The sequence below is a fragment of the Opisthocomus hoazin genome, chromosome 1 (assembly GCF_030867145.1).
Source record: "Opisthocomus hoazin isolate bOpiHoa1 chromosome 1, bOpiHoa1.hap1, whole genome shotgun sequence".
NCBI classification, from domain to species: domain Eukaryota; kingdom Metazoa; phylum Chordata; class Aves; order Opisthocomiformes; family Opisthocomidae; genus Opisthocomus; species Opisthocomus hoazin.
The window spans coordinates 75,689,001-75,707,014 of NC_134414.1; the positions used below are offsets into that span (position 1 = coordinate 75,689,001).

At 42.1% G+C, this 18,014-nt stretch overlaps 1 protein-coding gene across 4 annotated transcripts in view; it reads right to left on the reverse strand.

Annotated features, from left to right (window-relative positions):
* Positions 1-18,014, reverse strand: part of LOC104329454 (interleukin-18 receptor 1) — a 52,138-nt gene that overhangs the window by 1,619 nt on the left and 32,505 nt on the right. For 3 of the 4 annotated variants that reach the window (XM_075426376.1, XM_075426366.1, XM_075426395.1), the window contains 8 exons: positions 14,370-14,501; positions 12,984-13,251; positions 12,714-12,888; positions 11,224-11,398; positions 8,920-8,988; positions 8,540-8,660; positions 6,610-6,764; positions 5,607-5,744 (listed from right to left, as the gene is read on the reverse strand). In XM_075426376.1, coding sequence (XP_075282491.1) covers positions 5,607-5,744; positions 6,610-6,764; positions 8,540-8,660; positions 8,920-8,988; positions 11,224-11,398; positions 12,714-12,888; positions 12,984-13,251; positions 14,370-14,501 — 1,233 coding nt within the window. The remainder of the gene's footprint in view (positions 1-5,606; positions 5,745-6,609; positions 6,765-8,539; positions 8,661-8,919; positions 8,989-11,223; positions 11,399-12,713; positions 12,889-12,983; positions 13,252-14,369; positions 14,502-18,014) is intronic. The other variant, XM_075426385.1, reaches the window with a different exon arrangement.

Sequence of the window (18,014 nt, forward strand, 5' to 3'; positions counted from 1 at the left end):
ATCCAGTTACACAAAGCCAACCCTTACGCCTCACTGCCTTGCAAATTTTGTAGACATACACTACCAAAGCAAACGAGGAAGCTTCAGATGACTAGTGCAAGGAAGTTCAAATCAGGCATTTTTCTGCATTTTCACAAACATGGTCCAGTTTTCACCAGTGGAAGATCTGGTCCCTTCCAGGCAAAATCCCTATTGTGGGGAATGATTCCCAGTCTTTTCTCTCATTTGGCCCAATGCTGATTCCAAAAATACTCATCAACACACAACCTACTTTGAAAATACAATGAATTTTAAAGGAAAAATGTTCTTAGATATCAGTTGCTTGCCAAAGATGTGCTGTTTTCATACCCTGTTATGTCAGTATTCAGACAGACCGGTGCAAGTAGCAAAGTCCAAGTCTGATCCAAATATAATCTCAGATGCTGAGTACTGACCAGTTCCTGAACTTTGTTTCAGTCTCATTAAAACAATATGTTTGTGAGGTGCAGGTGTAAAATATATAAAGAACCTTTCTCAGTTTTGAAACACCCTGGTACCAATGACCTGACTTAGGCCCGTTCTTGACTACAAGAAAATCTTATCTATTTGCTAAACGAAATTTGAAATACACTTGTGGGAGGAGGAAGGAAAACAAAAGGAATTGCTGGTGAAAGCAAAAAGGCACAGTGGACTCAGTCTGCTTCCTCATATGTAGTTGCTTGGTGCCATTTGAGCTGTCCTAAGGTTGATGGGACTGCCAAATTTGACATGGGAACTACTGGAGACTCCAGTCTTTTGGAATAGCAGGACACCCTCAGGCAGTGAAGTGACATCAGACACCTATGTTCTGTCAGTTGAGTTGTGACACATGTCAATAAAGTATTAGAAACCAGAAAGAAATTCAGCTGTTTAGTGTAGAGTCCTACTGCAGGATGATGCTGCAGGGCAAGCCGAGAACCTCTCTAGGTTTCACTATATTGACTACATCTTCACTGCACGGGAATTGAGACAGCTACCTCCAGCACAGACACCTAAGCAATGGTGTTGAGTATCACCCCGTGCCCCAGTGTCAACCTCCTTATTTCTATCCCTATAGGTAAGATTAGGATCACAAACCTGAGCTAGGTCCATCAGGTTCCCACAGGTTCTAGAAGAGCCCATATGGATTCCAGGGAGCAAAGGAAATACACATGGAAAACTAACGACATGCATGAGCAAGTGTTGAACAGCTACATTCAGAACCAACATGTAGCAGAAAGTATGTCATTAAAACAAAACAGAGGTGTGCAGATTAGGTTTAGAGGCCAAGGATATGATTAGACAACACATCTCCACTCCTCCCCTCTGCTCTTGACCACACACTTCCACCACTTCCTTCTACTGGTGCTGAAGCTCTTGTGGTAACAGAGGAAGATGATTCACTTCGCTAGCTAGGCACTGTCTTTTACTGAGTTATTTTTCTGCCAACTTAGGCCCACAAGACTGAATCACCAACAGCAGGCACGCAAGACCAGTGTGGGAATTACAGGTGCGGCAGAGGGTCACTAGTCTGGTTTAGTTGAACTTCAATTCAGCTGAATCGAAGCTCCTTTGAAAAGAGTTTTTAAATGACAATAAGTTGCATTACAAGCCAGATCTTCCTCACTTCACCCACAGAGGTCACTGCAATCTTATTAGACAACGACCATTAATAAATACATTACCATTTTCCTTTATACTATTACTATTACAATAGCTGGTTAAAAGAAAACACTTTCCTAGCAGTACTATGATTTTTTTTTTTCCCCAGAAGTGTACATAACTTTTGGCACAGATATTTAAGATGCCCAAAGGGTAGGGAATGAAGTATAACTGAGCTAAGCAAAGTGACTGCGTATGCAGTCTACAAATGTTAGCATCACATCTTCTGCATTGTTTCTTTCTCTTTATCACAGAATCACAGAATGGTAGAGTTTGGAAGGGACCTCTGTGGGTCATCTAGTCCAACCCTCCTGCCGAAGCAGGGTCACCTACAATAGGCTGTAGAGGACCTTGTCCAGGCGGGTCTTGAATATCTCCAGAGAGGGAGACTCCACAACCTCCCTGGGCAGCCTGTTCCAGTGCTCCGTCACCCTCAGAGGGAAGAAGTTCTTCCTCATGTTCAGATGGAACTTCCTGTGCTTCAGTTTGTGCCCATTGCCCCTTGTCCTGTCGCTGGGCACTACTGAAAAGAACTTGGCCCCATCCTCCTGACACCCACCCTTCAGATATTTATAAGCATTTATTAGGTCCCCTTGCAGCCTTTTCTTCTTCAGGCTGAACAAGCCCAGCTCCCTCAGCCTCTCCTCATAGGAGAGATGCTCCAGTCTCCTCATAATCCTTGTAGCCCTCCGCTGGACTCTCTTCAGTAGCTTCTCACCTTTCTTGAACTGGAGAGCCCAGAACTGGACAGAGTACTCCAGATGAGGCCTCACTAGGGCAGTGTAGAGGGGAAGGAGAACCTCCCTCGACCTGCTGGCCACACTTCTCCTAATGCACCCCAGAATGCCATTGGCCTTCTTGGCAGCCAGGGCACACTGCTGGCTCATGGTTAACCTGTCGTCCATCAGGACACCCAGGTCCCTCTCCACAGAGCTGCTCTCCAGCAGGTCCACCCCAAGCCTGTACTGATGCATGGGGTTGGTCCTCCCCAGGTGCAGGACCCTGCATTTGCCTTTGTTGAACCTCATCAGGTTCCTCTCTGCCCAGATTTCCAGCCTGTCCAGGTCAACGCTGAATGGCAGCACAGCCTTCCGGTGTGTCTATCACACCTCCCAGTTTGGTGTCATCAGCAAACTTGCTGAGGGTACATTCTAACTCTTCTTTCAGGTCATTGATGAAGAAGTTAAACAAGAGTGGGCCCAGTACTGACCCCTGGGGGACACCACTAGTTACCAGCCTCCAACTAGACTCAGCGCCGCTGATGACAACCTTCTGAGTTCCGCCATTCAGCCAGTTCTCAATCCACTTCACCGACCACTCATCCAGCCCATACTTCCTGAGCTTCCCTAGGAGGATATTATGGGATACTGTGTCGAAAGCCTTGCTGAAGTCTAGGTAGACAACATCCACGGCTCTCCCTTCATCTACCCAGCCAGTCATGCCATTGTAGAAAGCTATCAGATTGGTCAGGCATGATTTCCCCTTGGTGAATCCATGCTGACTACTCCTGATAACCTTCTTTTCCTCCACTTGCTTGATAATGGCCTCCAGGATAAGTTCCTCCATCACCTTTCCCGGGATGGAGGTGAGGCTGACCAACCTGTAGTTCCCTGGGTCCTCTTTCTTGCCCTTTTTGAAGATTGGAATGACATTGGCCTTTCTCCAGTCCTCAGGCACCTCTCCTGTCCTCCAGGACCTCTCAAAGATGATGGAGAGTGGCTCAGCAATGACATCCGCCAGCTCCCTTAGCACTCGTGGGTGCATTCCATCGGGGCCCATGGATTTGTGGGCGTTCAGATTACTTAAGCGATCCCTCACACAGTCCTCCTTGACCAAGGGAAAGTCATCCTCTCTGTAGGCTTCCTCTCTTACCTCCGGGGCCTGGGATTCCTGAGGGCCTGCCTTGGCACTGAAGACTGAAGCAAAGAAGGCATTAAGTAGCTCTGCCTTCTCTGCATCCTCTGTCACCAGGACACCCGCCTCATTCAGCAGCGGCCCCACATTGTCCCTAGCCTTCCTTTTGCTGCTGATGTAGTTGAAGAAGCCCTTCTTGTTGTTTTTGACATCCCTTGCCAGCTTCAATTCCAGGTGGGCCTTGACCTTCCTTGTCGCATCCCTGCACGCTCTGACCACATCCCTGGTCTTTATGGAAGAAGGCAAAATTTTTAAGAGACATATGTGAATTGGCTAAGGAGGAAGCCTAACGGTTAGAGAGGCACGAGAAAAAAGGTGGCCTTACTGCTGTCTTCAGCTGCCAAATGGGAGGGCACAGAGATGATGGAGAAAGACTTATCTTTGAGGTGTATAATAATTGGACAGGAGGCAACAGACACAAGTTGCAACAAGAGAAATTCTCATTAGATGTTAGTGAAAAAGTTTGCACTGTAAGAGTGGTCAAACACTGGAGCACATGGTCCAGAAAGGTTGTGGATTCTCTGTCTACAACGTCCTGAGCAACCTGGCCTTGACTGGCTCTGTTTGAGCAGGGTGTGGGATCAGATGACTCCCAGGGGTCCCTTCCAACCCTGTGGGATTCTGCAATCCTCTCATTCCGTGCTAAGAGGGATGGAAGAGAAGAAATGATGGAATGGAAGAAACAGCAAAATGAAGTGATAACTACTGCTTTGGTGCTCTATGAGCAAGCTCTTTCAGACCTTTGGTGATTTGATATGCATCCACACAAAGTGAGAAGGACATAATCCTGCAGGTGAGAATATATTTTATGGCCTATCACCTTAGGCAGAAAACTGTCTGGGTAGGCACATTTAGTCTGCACACTCCATGCCCCCAGACTGCAAATGGTGCAGTGCATGTGGTATGTGAGGGTCAGGGAGCAGGACAGAGGCTGCCACAGTGAAACCCAACGGTGTCTTCAGCTTCAATGCACAAATCTTGGCAGGTCTATCTCTGTCCTACTGGCATACGGGGTGAGATCTAAGGGGACTTTCCAGAGGCTCTTAAATCAATTTGTTACCAAATAGAGGGGAAATTTTGAGTGATTTCCCAAATCGCTTTTGCCAGCTGCCTTAGAGCTCACAAAAATACTTTCCAAAAGGGCATTTGTCTCATTGAATAAGTATTTATAGATATCTAGATACAGTTATTTCGCACACACGTATAATCTACGTACACACATGCAAACAAAAAAGCAGACTCAGACACCTATATCTCAAGCTTCATCAAGACTCAAGAATTTTTAGAAAAATTTCCTTGGGCATATACTATCAGATTTCTTTCAACTCATGTAAGAAAATTAAGTGTTAAGTTCTTTGAAGTAGGCACTGCCATTTCTGATACATTTTTACGTTGCCTACTATGTTCAAGATCCATTTTAGCTGAGATGATGAGGCAATGAGTCTACTACACAGATTTGAAATATTGGAAGCTGATCATTCTGATGTAAATGTCAAGATGGTCAACATAATTTTTAGAAAGGAAATATTAATATTTCCTAGATGTACACTTCTCAGTTGGTACCCTATATCATCTTATTTCTCTCCTTTGTTTATTATTCTGACAAATTATTTGGCTTCAAGTGAAATATACAATAAACTCTGGAGTCCTTCACTTAATTCTGCAAGGGCATTTGATTCTTGTCCACAGGTTCTGTTGAACACTTTAGGAGAATGAAGTTAAAATGTTGGATATGCTCTATTATTCTCTGCAAAAGGACTGGCAAAATTCAACTTCCTACTCTAATCTTCCACGGGTAAATTAGGGATCTTGTAAAAGGCTAACTGTGACATCTCAGTTGGTGTTAGAGATTTCCTGTGCATGGCGTGGCTTTTTTTCCATCTGAATCCACTGAGCATCCTGGTAGCTTTAACAGCCTTTGTATGGGCTCAAAGAGAACAAGGTCATTAAGAGAATTTAATGAAATGGTTACCTCACATGACAAAAGACAGTAGAAAAATTGGAAAAAATTAGCATTATGCAATGTTTCTTACCCCCTGTAGTTTCGTTGTGGACCAGATAACTTCGGTACATCAGTACTATTTCAATCCAGTGCTGGTAAATAAAGGCAGTGCACAAAAGGAATGCAAATAGAGAAGAAATGGTGCTGCACAGTACGTATAAGAGATACACTGTAGAAAGAAAAAGGTCTATCATAACTCAGGCTTTCCAAAATAATGTCGACACTTAGATGAAAAACTCAATCCAGAAATGGGGGCAAACCATCTCACAATCTTCATTCTTGCCCCGCAAGCAAGCTTTAGGGAAGTCAGGAATTCATTTAGCTGCAAACCTTAACATAGAGTTTCAGTCTACCATCAGGGACTTTTTTTGAATGGTATCTCCTTGATGGTATGAAAAGCCAATCTGTGATGGAAGCCACAGAGCAGTCTGTGGTACACTCAGCAGGGCTGAAAGTAGTCATTGCTTGAGATGGAAAAGTCACATCAAAACACACATAGCTGCACACAGTGCCCTGCTGGAGACTTCCTGTGCCACTCCAGTGATGAATCTCCACTGTGAACTATGGTTCAACTGTTTAATTTCCACACTGATTCTGGTTTTGGCCTTTGTTTGAAAGGCTGCCACATTCATATCAGTTATGGTAACTTCTGAGAAACATGCATGCTAAGAACTGAAGAAACAAACATAAATGTCCTACGAAAATCAAGGAATACTACTGCTTACAGTAGCTGCTCTGCTTCAGTTTAGTAGATTGCCTATTAATGTTCAGAGATGCTGCTCTCCTCTTCTTCCTCCCAGTTACTCTCCAGCTTCCACTTGGCCCACCTGCCTGTAGTAAGTCCCCGGATACCCCTGTCCTTCTGAGTAGTCCTCAGAATAATGTGCCCTTCTAGACATCTGACAAATAAAACTTTTCCCATTCAGCTTCAGGAAACTTCTGCAGCTGGCTAAAAAGCCAGTGCCAATGGGGAATGACTTTGTAGCAGCGAGTAAATCAAAATGTGTCTTCAAGTCATCCATCGACAGTTTTACCTCTCTGCTTTCTTTTCAGCTGGATCACGGCGGTGGCATTACCCACTGAATTCTCAGCAAAACACGTGAAGTTGCTTCCGAGGTCCCGTTCAGTAACTTCTTTCAGTTTTGCAACATGAAGAAGTATGTGCCCCTTTAAACCTTTTGGATAAACACTAAAGAGAAAAAAATAGGTATTTGCATGCTACCTTTGCTGTTCATTCACACAATCCCCAAATGTCTTAAATAGAAAGAAAGAGGAGCTTGCCACTTCTTAACATTCAGCTTGATCTGTCAACAGTGATGCAACATTCTGGTTTGGAACTTCCATTTGGTTTTCACATTGTTAGAAAATATTAAAATCAAGGGACTGCAGACTGAAAGGTTTATTCTTAACTCATCAACTCAGGAAAATACTTAAGCACTTGCCTAGTTTTAAATATATAGCCCCCTTTGACTTCTATAAGATTATCTGTGCTTTTCCTAAGATGTAAAAATTCCCCAGGCAGAAACGCAGGGAAATGAAACTTCAAAAAGGAGCCCCAAGAGAGAACTAGCTGGGCAAGAAGTCTGAGCAGCACAGCCGCTTGCACAGGGTTAAAAAGCCAAAGGACATGATAGGCAACCAGAATAAGACAGATATGTGACAGATATATGGATGAAAGTATAGGAGATGAAGAAGTAATAGAGGAATCCCTTCAGGGCTGAGTGAGGGTTGTGGGGAACAGATTTGTGCCTGCAGCCACTCAAGAACACCCAGAGTTTCTGAGTGTCAGCATTTCTCTCTGAAAGCCACAAGCACAGGTGTCTCTGGGTGGTCCCGAAGGTGTCTCACACCATGCCACTGCAAAATCAGTCTACCTGGGCCCGACCTCTGCTATTTCAAGATTCACAGGCATGACCATGGGCAGGGATTCGACCTGTACTGAAAGTCTGTTGGGAATGTTTTATTCAGTTGGGTTTTATAAAAATAAACAAACAGAAATTGTATGCATGCAAAAAGCTAAAAACTTGGTAAGAAGAACATTACAAAGCTAAAAATTCAAAAGTTAGGAAAATCCAATTTCCAATCTGCCTCACAAGTGAGTGCGTGTGTGTACATGTGTGTGTATAATATCATCATTTATTATTTTTTTCCCATATGACTCCTATTAAGAACTTGGTTTTAGCCATGACAGCAGGGCTTTTGCTTCTCGCATTTTGCTCTCCTCTTACAGAAATTTTTTCCCATAAAGATGACTCAGGGCTGTGTAGCGAAAGACAGGCTTGCCTGTGTTGCCGCTTTGTTTCTTGCAGTTGAACACTGCAGAAATGAGTGAGACAGGGAACTACAGGAAGGAAAGGGAAGGAAGCGTGGTGATTATTTGGGTTGTCCCCAAGTCACAGGAAACTTTTTCCCTACAAGTTGCTTCTCTGCAGGGTCTGGCTAATTCTTGCCAGGGAAGACACCTGAAATTCAGTGTCCTGAAATTCAGTGCTGCAAGTCCTCAGATTGGCTCAAACACACCCCAGCGTCCAAGGCATCCAAACTCCTTTCTATGTCCACAGTACTGTTCTACTCATCAGATTCATTTCCCACTCAGAGACAGCTTCCAAAGACAGACTGTGTGAGTTGCTAGCGAGGCACAACAGAGAGGACACTCGGAAACAGCTGATGCAGGCACAGGCAACCAAGAACCATTCATGCTGAAGCTGTCCATGAGCTAAAGCTTTACTAAAAAGAGTTAAGATTGCACAGAAATTTCTAGTTCTTGACCTTACGGCCATCAGTCTGTGCTTCTCTATGTGAAGTGCACATGCCTGTCACATGTTCACAGACACACACAGTACCACACTGAAGAACAAAGCCTTCTGAGTCGCTTTCAGTAAAACGTTTTCAGCAAAGCTGTTGTAGAAGGAGTTTTACAGTTGCTGACTGTAGCAGTAATCAGAATACTGGGTTTCTTCTTACCTTGTTTCCTGATTCAATTTCTCGTGTATGTTTTCTTTGTTGTTTCTTTTCCATTTTACCGTCATCTGAGAAGCTCTTTCAAACCCAAACTGTACACGGCATTCCAATTCAAGTGGCTTTCCTGGAACAAATTAGCACAGGAAAACCATGCATGGAGTCCATTAGCCTATTTTGCTCTTAAATAGCCTGGAATCTGTATAACACATGATGCTTCCTTTAATACCCACAAAGATACATATCAAGAAAAAACCCTACATTTTATATAGAGTTCTCATACTCCTAGAGAGCAAAGCTGTTTTGCTTTATCAAGATCTATCATTATCTATCGATACCTCATTTAAACATTTTCTTTCATTTTCAAATGAAGAATCGAAACTTACCAAGCTCTGCTTCAAGGATCACCACACCATTGGGATACAAGAAGTTTGGTGGATGGATAGAGTTTTTTGCTGCAATTAACAGGAATGCTGTTAATAACTATAATGCTGTCATCGGTGCAGAAGACCAGAGAAAATACCTTGCAGAATTTTCTTTTTCAAATGCTAGTGGAATTTGGACACCTAAGTTTACGAGGATGATTTACTGATGTTGAGGTGTCTGAGAGTGCACAGATAAGGGAGTTTTGACCACAAAACTTTTGCATCTACTTAAAGACCTGCTATCTCAGTTACTCTGGGGCATTGCCATCTTACATGAGCTGAGGAGCTCAGCATCCAGCCTGCGCTTAAGGTTATGCAAGATTCAGAAGTCAGAGACCGTCCCCTTGCAAAACCTCCTGAAGGATGCAATCCTCTTACCAGTTCCCTGCCAAGCCTCATTCTGTGCTCTATAAGCACACATGCAGCACACACACCTCATTCACAAGCACAGCTACTTGCATTAAAATAATCCCTTTTTTTTTTTTTTTCCAAAAAAGGGGGCTGCCAAAGGGCACAGATAATGACACCCACAGTTTATACAATCTACTAAGCAATTACCCAGATTCCGGAAAGACAGCCTGAAGGGGCTAAAAGCCACAGTTCTGATATTCTAGGAAAGTCCCCTACTGCAGGAAACAGTGCCACACGGCACCTTTTTTTTTTTTTAAACCAAGCCACAGCAGAGAAATGTATGCAAGATTCAAGGGGAGTATATATGTATATGGCACCTTTCAAGTGTTTTTCTGACTGTGCTGTGAAGTCAGGGAAAAGAACTGAGAAGCACAGTGCATTGGTCAGGTTCAGCCAGATCAGAATAAAAGCAGAGTTGATCCACGCCTGCTTGGGAAATATTGTGGGAATATAGCCAGAAAGAAGAGTGAAAGAGCACCAGGCACTGTAACCCAGCACATAGAGGTCTCAGAAGTTGGTGAGACATGGTTCCAGGCCCTGTTCTGATGAGGTGTATGTATTTTTCTCATGATTGTACCAAATGCATCAAACATCTGCAAAAAAGGGATCAGCTATTTCAGAGGAGTGCTGTCCTCACTAAACCGTAGAATCAGGTTGCCTCACCTGACACCTTTCTTTCTCTCCCTAAACCTTGTTCTTGCTTACACAGAGTGGCCCAGTTTCCACCAGGATGCTGACAGTAGGTCCTGTGCTGTTGTCATATGGAAACAGCTGTGCTGGGTCCATCTGGCTCAGGATACAGAATAGACGTAGCCATGCTTTCCTCTGGGACCTGTGTTTGACTGCAGTGTCTGACAAGTGTGTCTTACAGCACTCAACCAAACATAAAGAGAAAAAAGCATAACCTCTCTTCTAGCGAACCAGAGTCTCCCTCATTCCTGATCCTGATCTGCTAGCATGCTCCCTTGCACAGTGTTGACGTTGTCCAACAGCACTCTGCCAAGCAATATCTGGGCTTCGCCTGAAGGGCAGCAGAGGACAGTAAATATTACGGAAAAGGTCACTGTGATTTGAAGGGGGACATAAGGCCATGCCATATCACTGTGCCATAGAGTTCTGGCCAGTTTTATTTAGTAATCCATACAAAGCCTAAAGGAACAGGTCATGCAGGCAGTGATGCGTTCCCCCAGACAGCACATGCAACAACAGCTTGTTAGTTAGATTGCTCACAGGTCTCCTGTTTCCTCTGCTGTTAAAAACTTATGTGGAAGATGTGCAGTGATCCCACCAACATCACCTTCCTCATCATTGTCAAGTGAAAAATATGAAGGTCTTGCCCATGCCACAAGGAACAATTTTGTTATCTGTCTCCTACTTTCACATAAGCCTCTTCTTCAGGGACAGAAATAAGACTGAGATACACTGCTTTTGTCCATGTTTTGAGCGCAGAATTAGCTCTCCTTCCTCCTAGTATGCAAATATCTTCCTAACACTCCCCTTACAGTACATGGGGAACATTGGCACCAGTTGGAGTTTCATGAATTCTACTCCCAAATCAAGAAACCTAAACCCTTTTGTAGTTCACCAGTATTAGGAACTACAATAAATCCAAGGTGGAATTAGATCTTGAAAATTATGGTGTTGTATGCTACATGTTATTCCTGAACATTGAAAGTTCTAGTCAGTGTCCCAAGATGTTCGCAGAATACTTGGAAGAAGAATTTATTGATCATGTAGCTAATTCAGTTTATGAGTTTTTCAGAAGAAGAGCCTGAACAAAAGACATAAATAGGGTAGGAAAGAATAGAGAAAACGTACTTCAGGTATTTCATTCTGAGTTATTAAATTACTTACTAATGACTTCTACTGTTACTGCTGTTCTCATTGTCCACTTGGTAGTGTTGTCATATAGAGTGTAATCACACACATATATTCCAGCATCTTCTTCATAGGTTGGATTCAAGTAGATTGCCCTGGGTTTAAGCTTTAGGCTTTGTCTGCTTTTCCTACGTTTTATCTGACGACCATGCTAACGAAAAGAAAAGAATATCAAGGAATTGGAAGTCTTTTTTTTTTTTTTTTTGCTGTTATTAAACTATATTTTAAGATATTTGGATAGGATTATCATGGCAGTAGGACTAAGCCAAACTCTTTCCTCTGAAGCTCAAAAAAAGATTTATGAGGACTTTGAGGACAATTGTCACTTATATTAAAAAACTGTGGTCTATAATATGTGAATACCATTGTCTTTTTTAAAAAAAATATTTACAATTTGTGATTGCTGAAAGAAATGTGAAATCATGAATGTAACGTAAATTAAACTCCTATCACTAAAGAGCAACAAAAAGGATCACTTTTTTGATGGATGGAGTATTATTTATTTTGTATACAAATTATTTTAAAAACATTTTCACGATCTTCTATGAGAAGTAAATCATGGTTTTGGAATGTCTGAGACTGACAACACTGTCACTAATTTTCAAAGGAAGAAAACTGACTATTTTTTGAAAAGGACCCCTATTTTTCAGCTTAGCATGTTCATGGTGTCTAAGACCAACAAAAATCTTCCTTAATTCAAATTCCTGAAAAAAATCCACTAACACAAAACAGAAAGAATCTCTTTAAATACAGTGGGCTTCAGATCAAGATGTAGGTAAAGACATACATCATTCAAAGAGTAACTTTGAGTAGATCACAATTCTATTTGACAGAATAAATAATGTAAATAGTACCAGGCAGTAAAATGCACAATTGAAATTTCAGTCATTTTCATTTGCTTATTTATACAGGTCTAGATGGTATATTATAATCATTACAAACACAATAGGAATCAGTTTTAGTTTGTAAGTATTTTAGTGGTCATTTGAAAAACAGTAAGTCAATAAAGTTTGGGTGGAGTAGTGTTTCATTAAAAACAGGGTCTTGGAAAGAACAATCTGAAACATTAATCTTAAAGAATTTTGTTTCTAACAAGGCAACTTTTTCTTTGGTATGTTTGATATTTTCTGAATTGAAAATGTCAAAACAAAACTTAAAATTTTAAATTTCAATCATATATCAGTTTTTTAAAGGACCTATTTTGATTCTCAATTACTTCAATTTCTTAGCTGAAGAGAAAGCATTTCTGGTCATGGAATATTATTATGGTTGTGGCAAATTTCTTCCAAACTCTTCCTTACAGACTCAACATATAACAATTCAGTATTCCAGTTTTGGACTGAATTTCTCAGGTTGCATTGTCTGCCAAAGGAAGAGTTCAAGAACCTACAGGACATGAGCATTAATTAGACCTAAAGCTATACCTCCACTAAGCTTTTTCAAATTCTCAAGACAGTGACTCTTACCTTGTACCATTTTACATCTGGCTTTTCTATATCGCTGTAGCATTTTGTCCCAGGACAAGTTATTGAATTCCCATTGCCAGCAAGAAGATACAGCGTATTTGTGTCATAACCTGAACATTTTGCTGCCTTCTTTGTTTGCACCTCCAGAACAATTTTGAGACATGGGATTTTTCCCCTGAGTGATGCAGAAAAAAAAAGTTAAACATTTAGTACACAAAATAAAGCCATTAAATTCTTATAGAAATATGATCCTTTTACTCCATTACATACCATATCATACAGATGTACTCTCCGGAAGCACTGTCCCTTACTGGTTTAAACCAAAGTGCATCCCCTTGGAGAACAAGATTAGAGCTTTCCTTTATAGCCTTCAGCGACTCTTTATCTTTCTGATGCCAGAACCATTTCACCTGATGTTGTTTTAGAAGTGAGTTGTTATAAATGTGGACAGCATTTCTATCTGGTAAAGCGCATTGTAAAACAAACTCCTCATCACTAATTGCACGATACCATATTTGAGGTTCATCATGGGAACATCCTGAAAAGCAGGAAAATAAGATATCAGTATGACCTGAGAGAACACACAGTCATCACGTTTAAAAAAATAATTAGGAATACTACAAAAATGCAACTTTACTTTCCTTTCTGTTAAAAAATTTTTTATGTGACCGGATGCTGGGTTAATAGAGAATTGATTTCATTAAGCATGGAATTTGCCAGTGTGCTCCAAAGTTTATTCAAAGGTTTCCACAGGTTTATTAGGCCTTTTTAAAAAAATCTAATGTGAAAATGTCTTCAGATTTTAGTGAACTGAAGATTGTCATATGGGTGCTAACCTGTTAAACCCCAACTCTGTAAAAAAGCAGTCGCAGCTCTTCTAGCTCTCTTCATATTAACAGAGAAGGGACTGAGATAAACCTGCAGAAGCAGAGCCTTCCCACCACCCTCCCTATTTAGGGTAAGATTGACAAGCATTATTGTCTCACTGCTTTCAAATCTTACCCCTCTTGTGTTTCAGTTACTGTCACTAAAACTAAACAAATTTTTCAATTCTGAAAGCTGTGGTCACCCACCCTAACCCCGAATTCTCTGAAGCCTGACCGACCTTGCTGTGTAACCCCTTCTGCTAGTCAGGATGTGGTAACCCTTGAAAGTATGGCAGGATTTCGTTTCAACAGAAGGGAGGGCATAAAATCTTTGGTTCCTCGCCTGCCCACCTGGGAGACTCTTCACAGTTTCAGTTTCCCTCTGCGAACTGAATTGGAACAAGCTCCTCCAGATAGACTGTGTGGGTGGAAGACGTTGATATATAGGTCTCACCATGCCTTTCCCTTCTTTCTACCCCCCCGACAGGCTTGGACCAGCTACTTCAAGGAGTCACAGACGCACTTCATTTGCTCCATTCAGTTCTCAGAAATTCTCCTTTACATTTGCCATTTTCTTTTCATTAAGAAATTGAATTTCGAATCATATTTAGGGTAAACTGTATTTCCAATACTTAAAAAGCTTGTAGAAAGGCTAGAAACAGCTGTTTGCCTGACACAAGCGTGAACAGGTGCAGGAAAAACTCATGAAGTCATGGCAAAACGCAGATCCACATTTCTCAGCTGTCAGAACGCACCATGAACACCAAACCTCACCAAAGCAGACTCTTACCTGGCAGGTTTATCTCTCTAACCTCTGCCCCACTGACAAACAATGCTAGGATCCAGCACAAAGTAAGCATGATGTTCTTTATCAATTTTGGTTGATATTCTGAGGCATTTACTGTAAGAATCATCTTGCTTTCTGTAAAAGAGGAAAACAGATATTTTTTTGTAAATAACACTCCAGTAAGATAGATGGGCAATGAAACATTTTATTGTGTAGCTCTGTAAAACTTAGCAGACAATATTTCCTAGATATTGTGCTTTTTAAAAACAGGGTTTGCAGCACTTCTCCTGCTCATACTATTGCATACAAATGCAGGATAGATGGTATTCAAGAATGTCACAGAATCCTGGAATGGTTTGTGTTGGAAGGGACTTTAAATATCATCTAGTTTCAACCCCCCTGCCACGGGCAGTGACCCCTCCCACTAAACCAGGTTGCTCAAAGCCCCATCCAACTTGGTCTTGAACACCTCCAGGGATGGGGCATCCACAGCTTCTCTGAGCAACCTGTTTCAGTGCATCACCACTCTCGTAGTACAGAATTTCTGTATATGCAACAGTGCCTTTAAATACAGCTGGCATAGAGTTGCTTACAGATGCATTTCCGTGTTATACCTACAGCAATGCAGAACTCCACATCTGGAGTGGAAATGCAGGTCTTTCAGCAGCTGTTGCTGTTAGAAGAGCAACCTGTCCTCTAAGATGAGAGATATCGACTAACAAAATCGGCTTTTAGCTAATAAGAACTATCAGCAACAGACTGAGAAAGGCATAAGTGGCACCAAAATCCATGGACCTTTGCTGTATTTTGAGGGCCAACAAGCCCAGAGTGTGTAAACTGGATTCCTGTGGGATTAAACCAAATATGAAGATGTGCTGCAACTGCTAATGGCATTGACTCCACAGGACTGGAGTAGAACTATGCAGAAGTAAAAACTCCACAGCATGTGCTGTGTGGACAACTAAAGGGTTCTAACTCTTTCACCCAAGAGACATGCTCCTATCAGGCTTTATTACCAGCTAAAACAGACATACCCGAAGCTGTCTGTTAGGTTCAGCAGAGCAACCTAAAAAACTCTTCTTCTCTTCCATGACTTAGCTGCATGTGCAGCATCAGGCCTCACTTCTGCACCACAGTACTGTGCTGCACTGCTTGAATGACCTTAGCAGAGACCTGCTGAACAGAGTAACATCCACACCATCACCAGGTATCAGCTCTGTGGTGTGCTATCTGAAAGTTGAGACCGGGAACACCTGGGGATTTGGAAGCAGGTCCACAAAGCACTCAGCTGCACCCAGACCCCTATGTTACAGCGTCCTGCCCAAGACGAAACTCCAAACCCTATTGTATGAAGTGGTTTGCCTCTTCTACTAAGAGATTTGATCTGTGTCCCACAGCCTTCTCAGCTGCAGGACTAGAGGGAAAACGGGCTGTCAAGCATGCATATTCAACAGCCACAGCTTAACATGGGTACTTAGTAAGAAAATATTCAACGCCTTTGATTGACATGTATGGAGTGCTTGATTCAGGATCTCAGTGAGTAAAGGCCATGTGCTTTGCTGATATTCACATTGTGCAACTGAGACTTCAAGGAGGTTTTTTCTTTGCTCATTTGGCCACAGAGTGACTCTGCATTTGCACAGCTGCCAGAGAGGTACTGAGTCAGCCCAAAGGAGAGAAAGAAAAGGTCGGGCAAAGGCCAGTCCCTTGTCTATTGGTATCTCATGCAAATCAGACACAACTTTTACAGTCGGGCAGCAAGAGAGCAGCCAGTGCACACTGAGTTAGCAAGAGAGGTGAAGAGAACTCCCACTCTGCACTTTTTCAGGCAGCTGTTCTGTGTACAGAGGAGCAATTTAGTCACCATTCTCTTCAGCATGTCTCTATTCCTTGCAAGTGAACGGAATGATCTATTTTTGTGCTCAGAGGTCACATGGAGTAGGTTAACACATTTGTCTTAACTCACCCTGGTGTTTTTCAAAGATTGGCTTCTACAAACTTTCATCGCCCTATAGATCTTTTAAGAGCATCCTGAAACTCCAAGACAATACTTATGTCTGAATAAAGAGACAATTTCCTACCAGCACTGGGCAAAACCCCTCCTAAACTTTGAAAAGGCTGTTGTATCCACTGCAAAAAGGTTCGGTGGATCCTGACTCTTGAATCTGGGTTTAGGACAATCATACAGACCTCGCTCCAGGCATTCATTAAGGCTGCATCTCTAGCCCTATTAATACTGTATAAAACAAGGGATGATGTTTTGAATTATGCCACCCAACAGCATACATGGCAAAGGCATACTGGTGCCAGCAACAAGCAGAACCCGAGGGCCTTGTGTGTGATTCAGTGTTGCAGTCCCTTGAGCAGATGGGCTGATGCAATGGGTCACTTGTCAAAAGCGCAAGGTCTCACCTACTTCTCTGTCCTCCCCACTCCCCTCTCCCTTGATCCCACGCAAATGGTCCAGCCCCACTCCTGTGATAGCTCTGGTCCTTTCTGGTGACTCATTCAATCTGTTAAGCCATCAGAAGCTACCTGAGGAGTGCCTGACCTGGCACAAGACAAGCAGTGGAAGCATTTACTTCCCAGCTGTCCATTAGTCTGTAATTAGGAACATGCAGGCTATGTGCAGTGAAACCACATCAAGTGACCATTCACAAAGCATTTAATAATGCCAGTGATGTGTAATTTCTCTGCTCTCTAGTTTACTGCCATGCTAACAACACTCTCTTCAAGCTCAAAAGGTCACCGCGAATGAGGAAGAGTTGTGAAAGGGAAGCTTAACTAACGAATGTTGCAGCTTTGGTTATCGATCTGTATAATTTTCTGTTGTCTTTTGCTAGCCATGGGAAAACACACCACTGCCCATTTTTTTGCTAAATAATAACACTTTTATTAGAGACTCTCGGAGACTTTGCACTTTCATAGTGCTTAAAAAATACAATAGTGTGTGAAATTAAGAAGTGTCATCTTGCAAGTGTGCTTGACGGGAAGAAAGAAATTCACAGCAGAAGCAGACAGCAATTACCAAAGGAGAGGAGTACCTGAAACAGAATAATCTTAAACTGATCATTCAGGTGTATTTGCACTGCAGGTGGACTCAAGGTGATTCAGTGACTCAATATATTCAGTGACTCATTTTATCTTGGTCAGTATCTGCCAGAAAAAGAAAGCACTCTACTCTGGGCAACATATTATCGAGAGTCTCTCGGCCTCCTGCCATGTATACACACAAATCATCATATGCTTAATCTAGGGATTTAGGATGCCATTTAATTGGAAAGTAACTTATGTGCAAAGGAAACTGATGTGGTCTTAACATAATTTTCTGTGGTAAAAAAATGTAAGAGAGAATAATAAAAACTGTATTATCCTGCCTAAGTTTCAACTCCTAAAGGACTCTCACAAGAAAAGAGTCAATCTCTATTTCATAGCATCTTGTGTGTATCTGCATAAAATACAAGCAAAAGAAATCAAAATCAGTATCTTCAAAGCTGCACCATATCATGATATCTCTGAAGTCTAGTAAAGAGTGGCGTGCCGCAATCTTACAATCTACTACTCTGCTTCTGATAAAAATCACTTCAGCATCAGAGCTATCAATTCCCATGTCTGGTATTGGACTTACATCAATGGAAAGGCAAACAT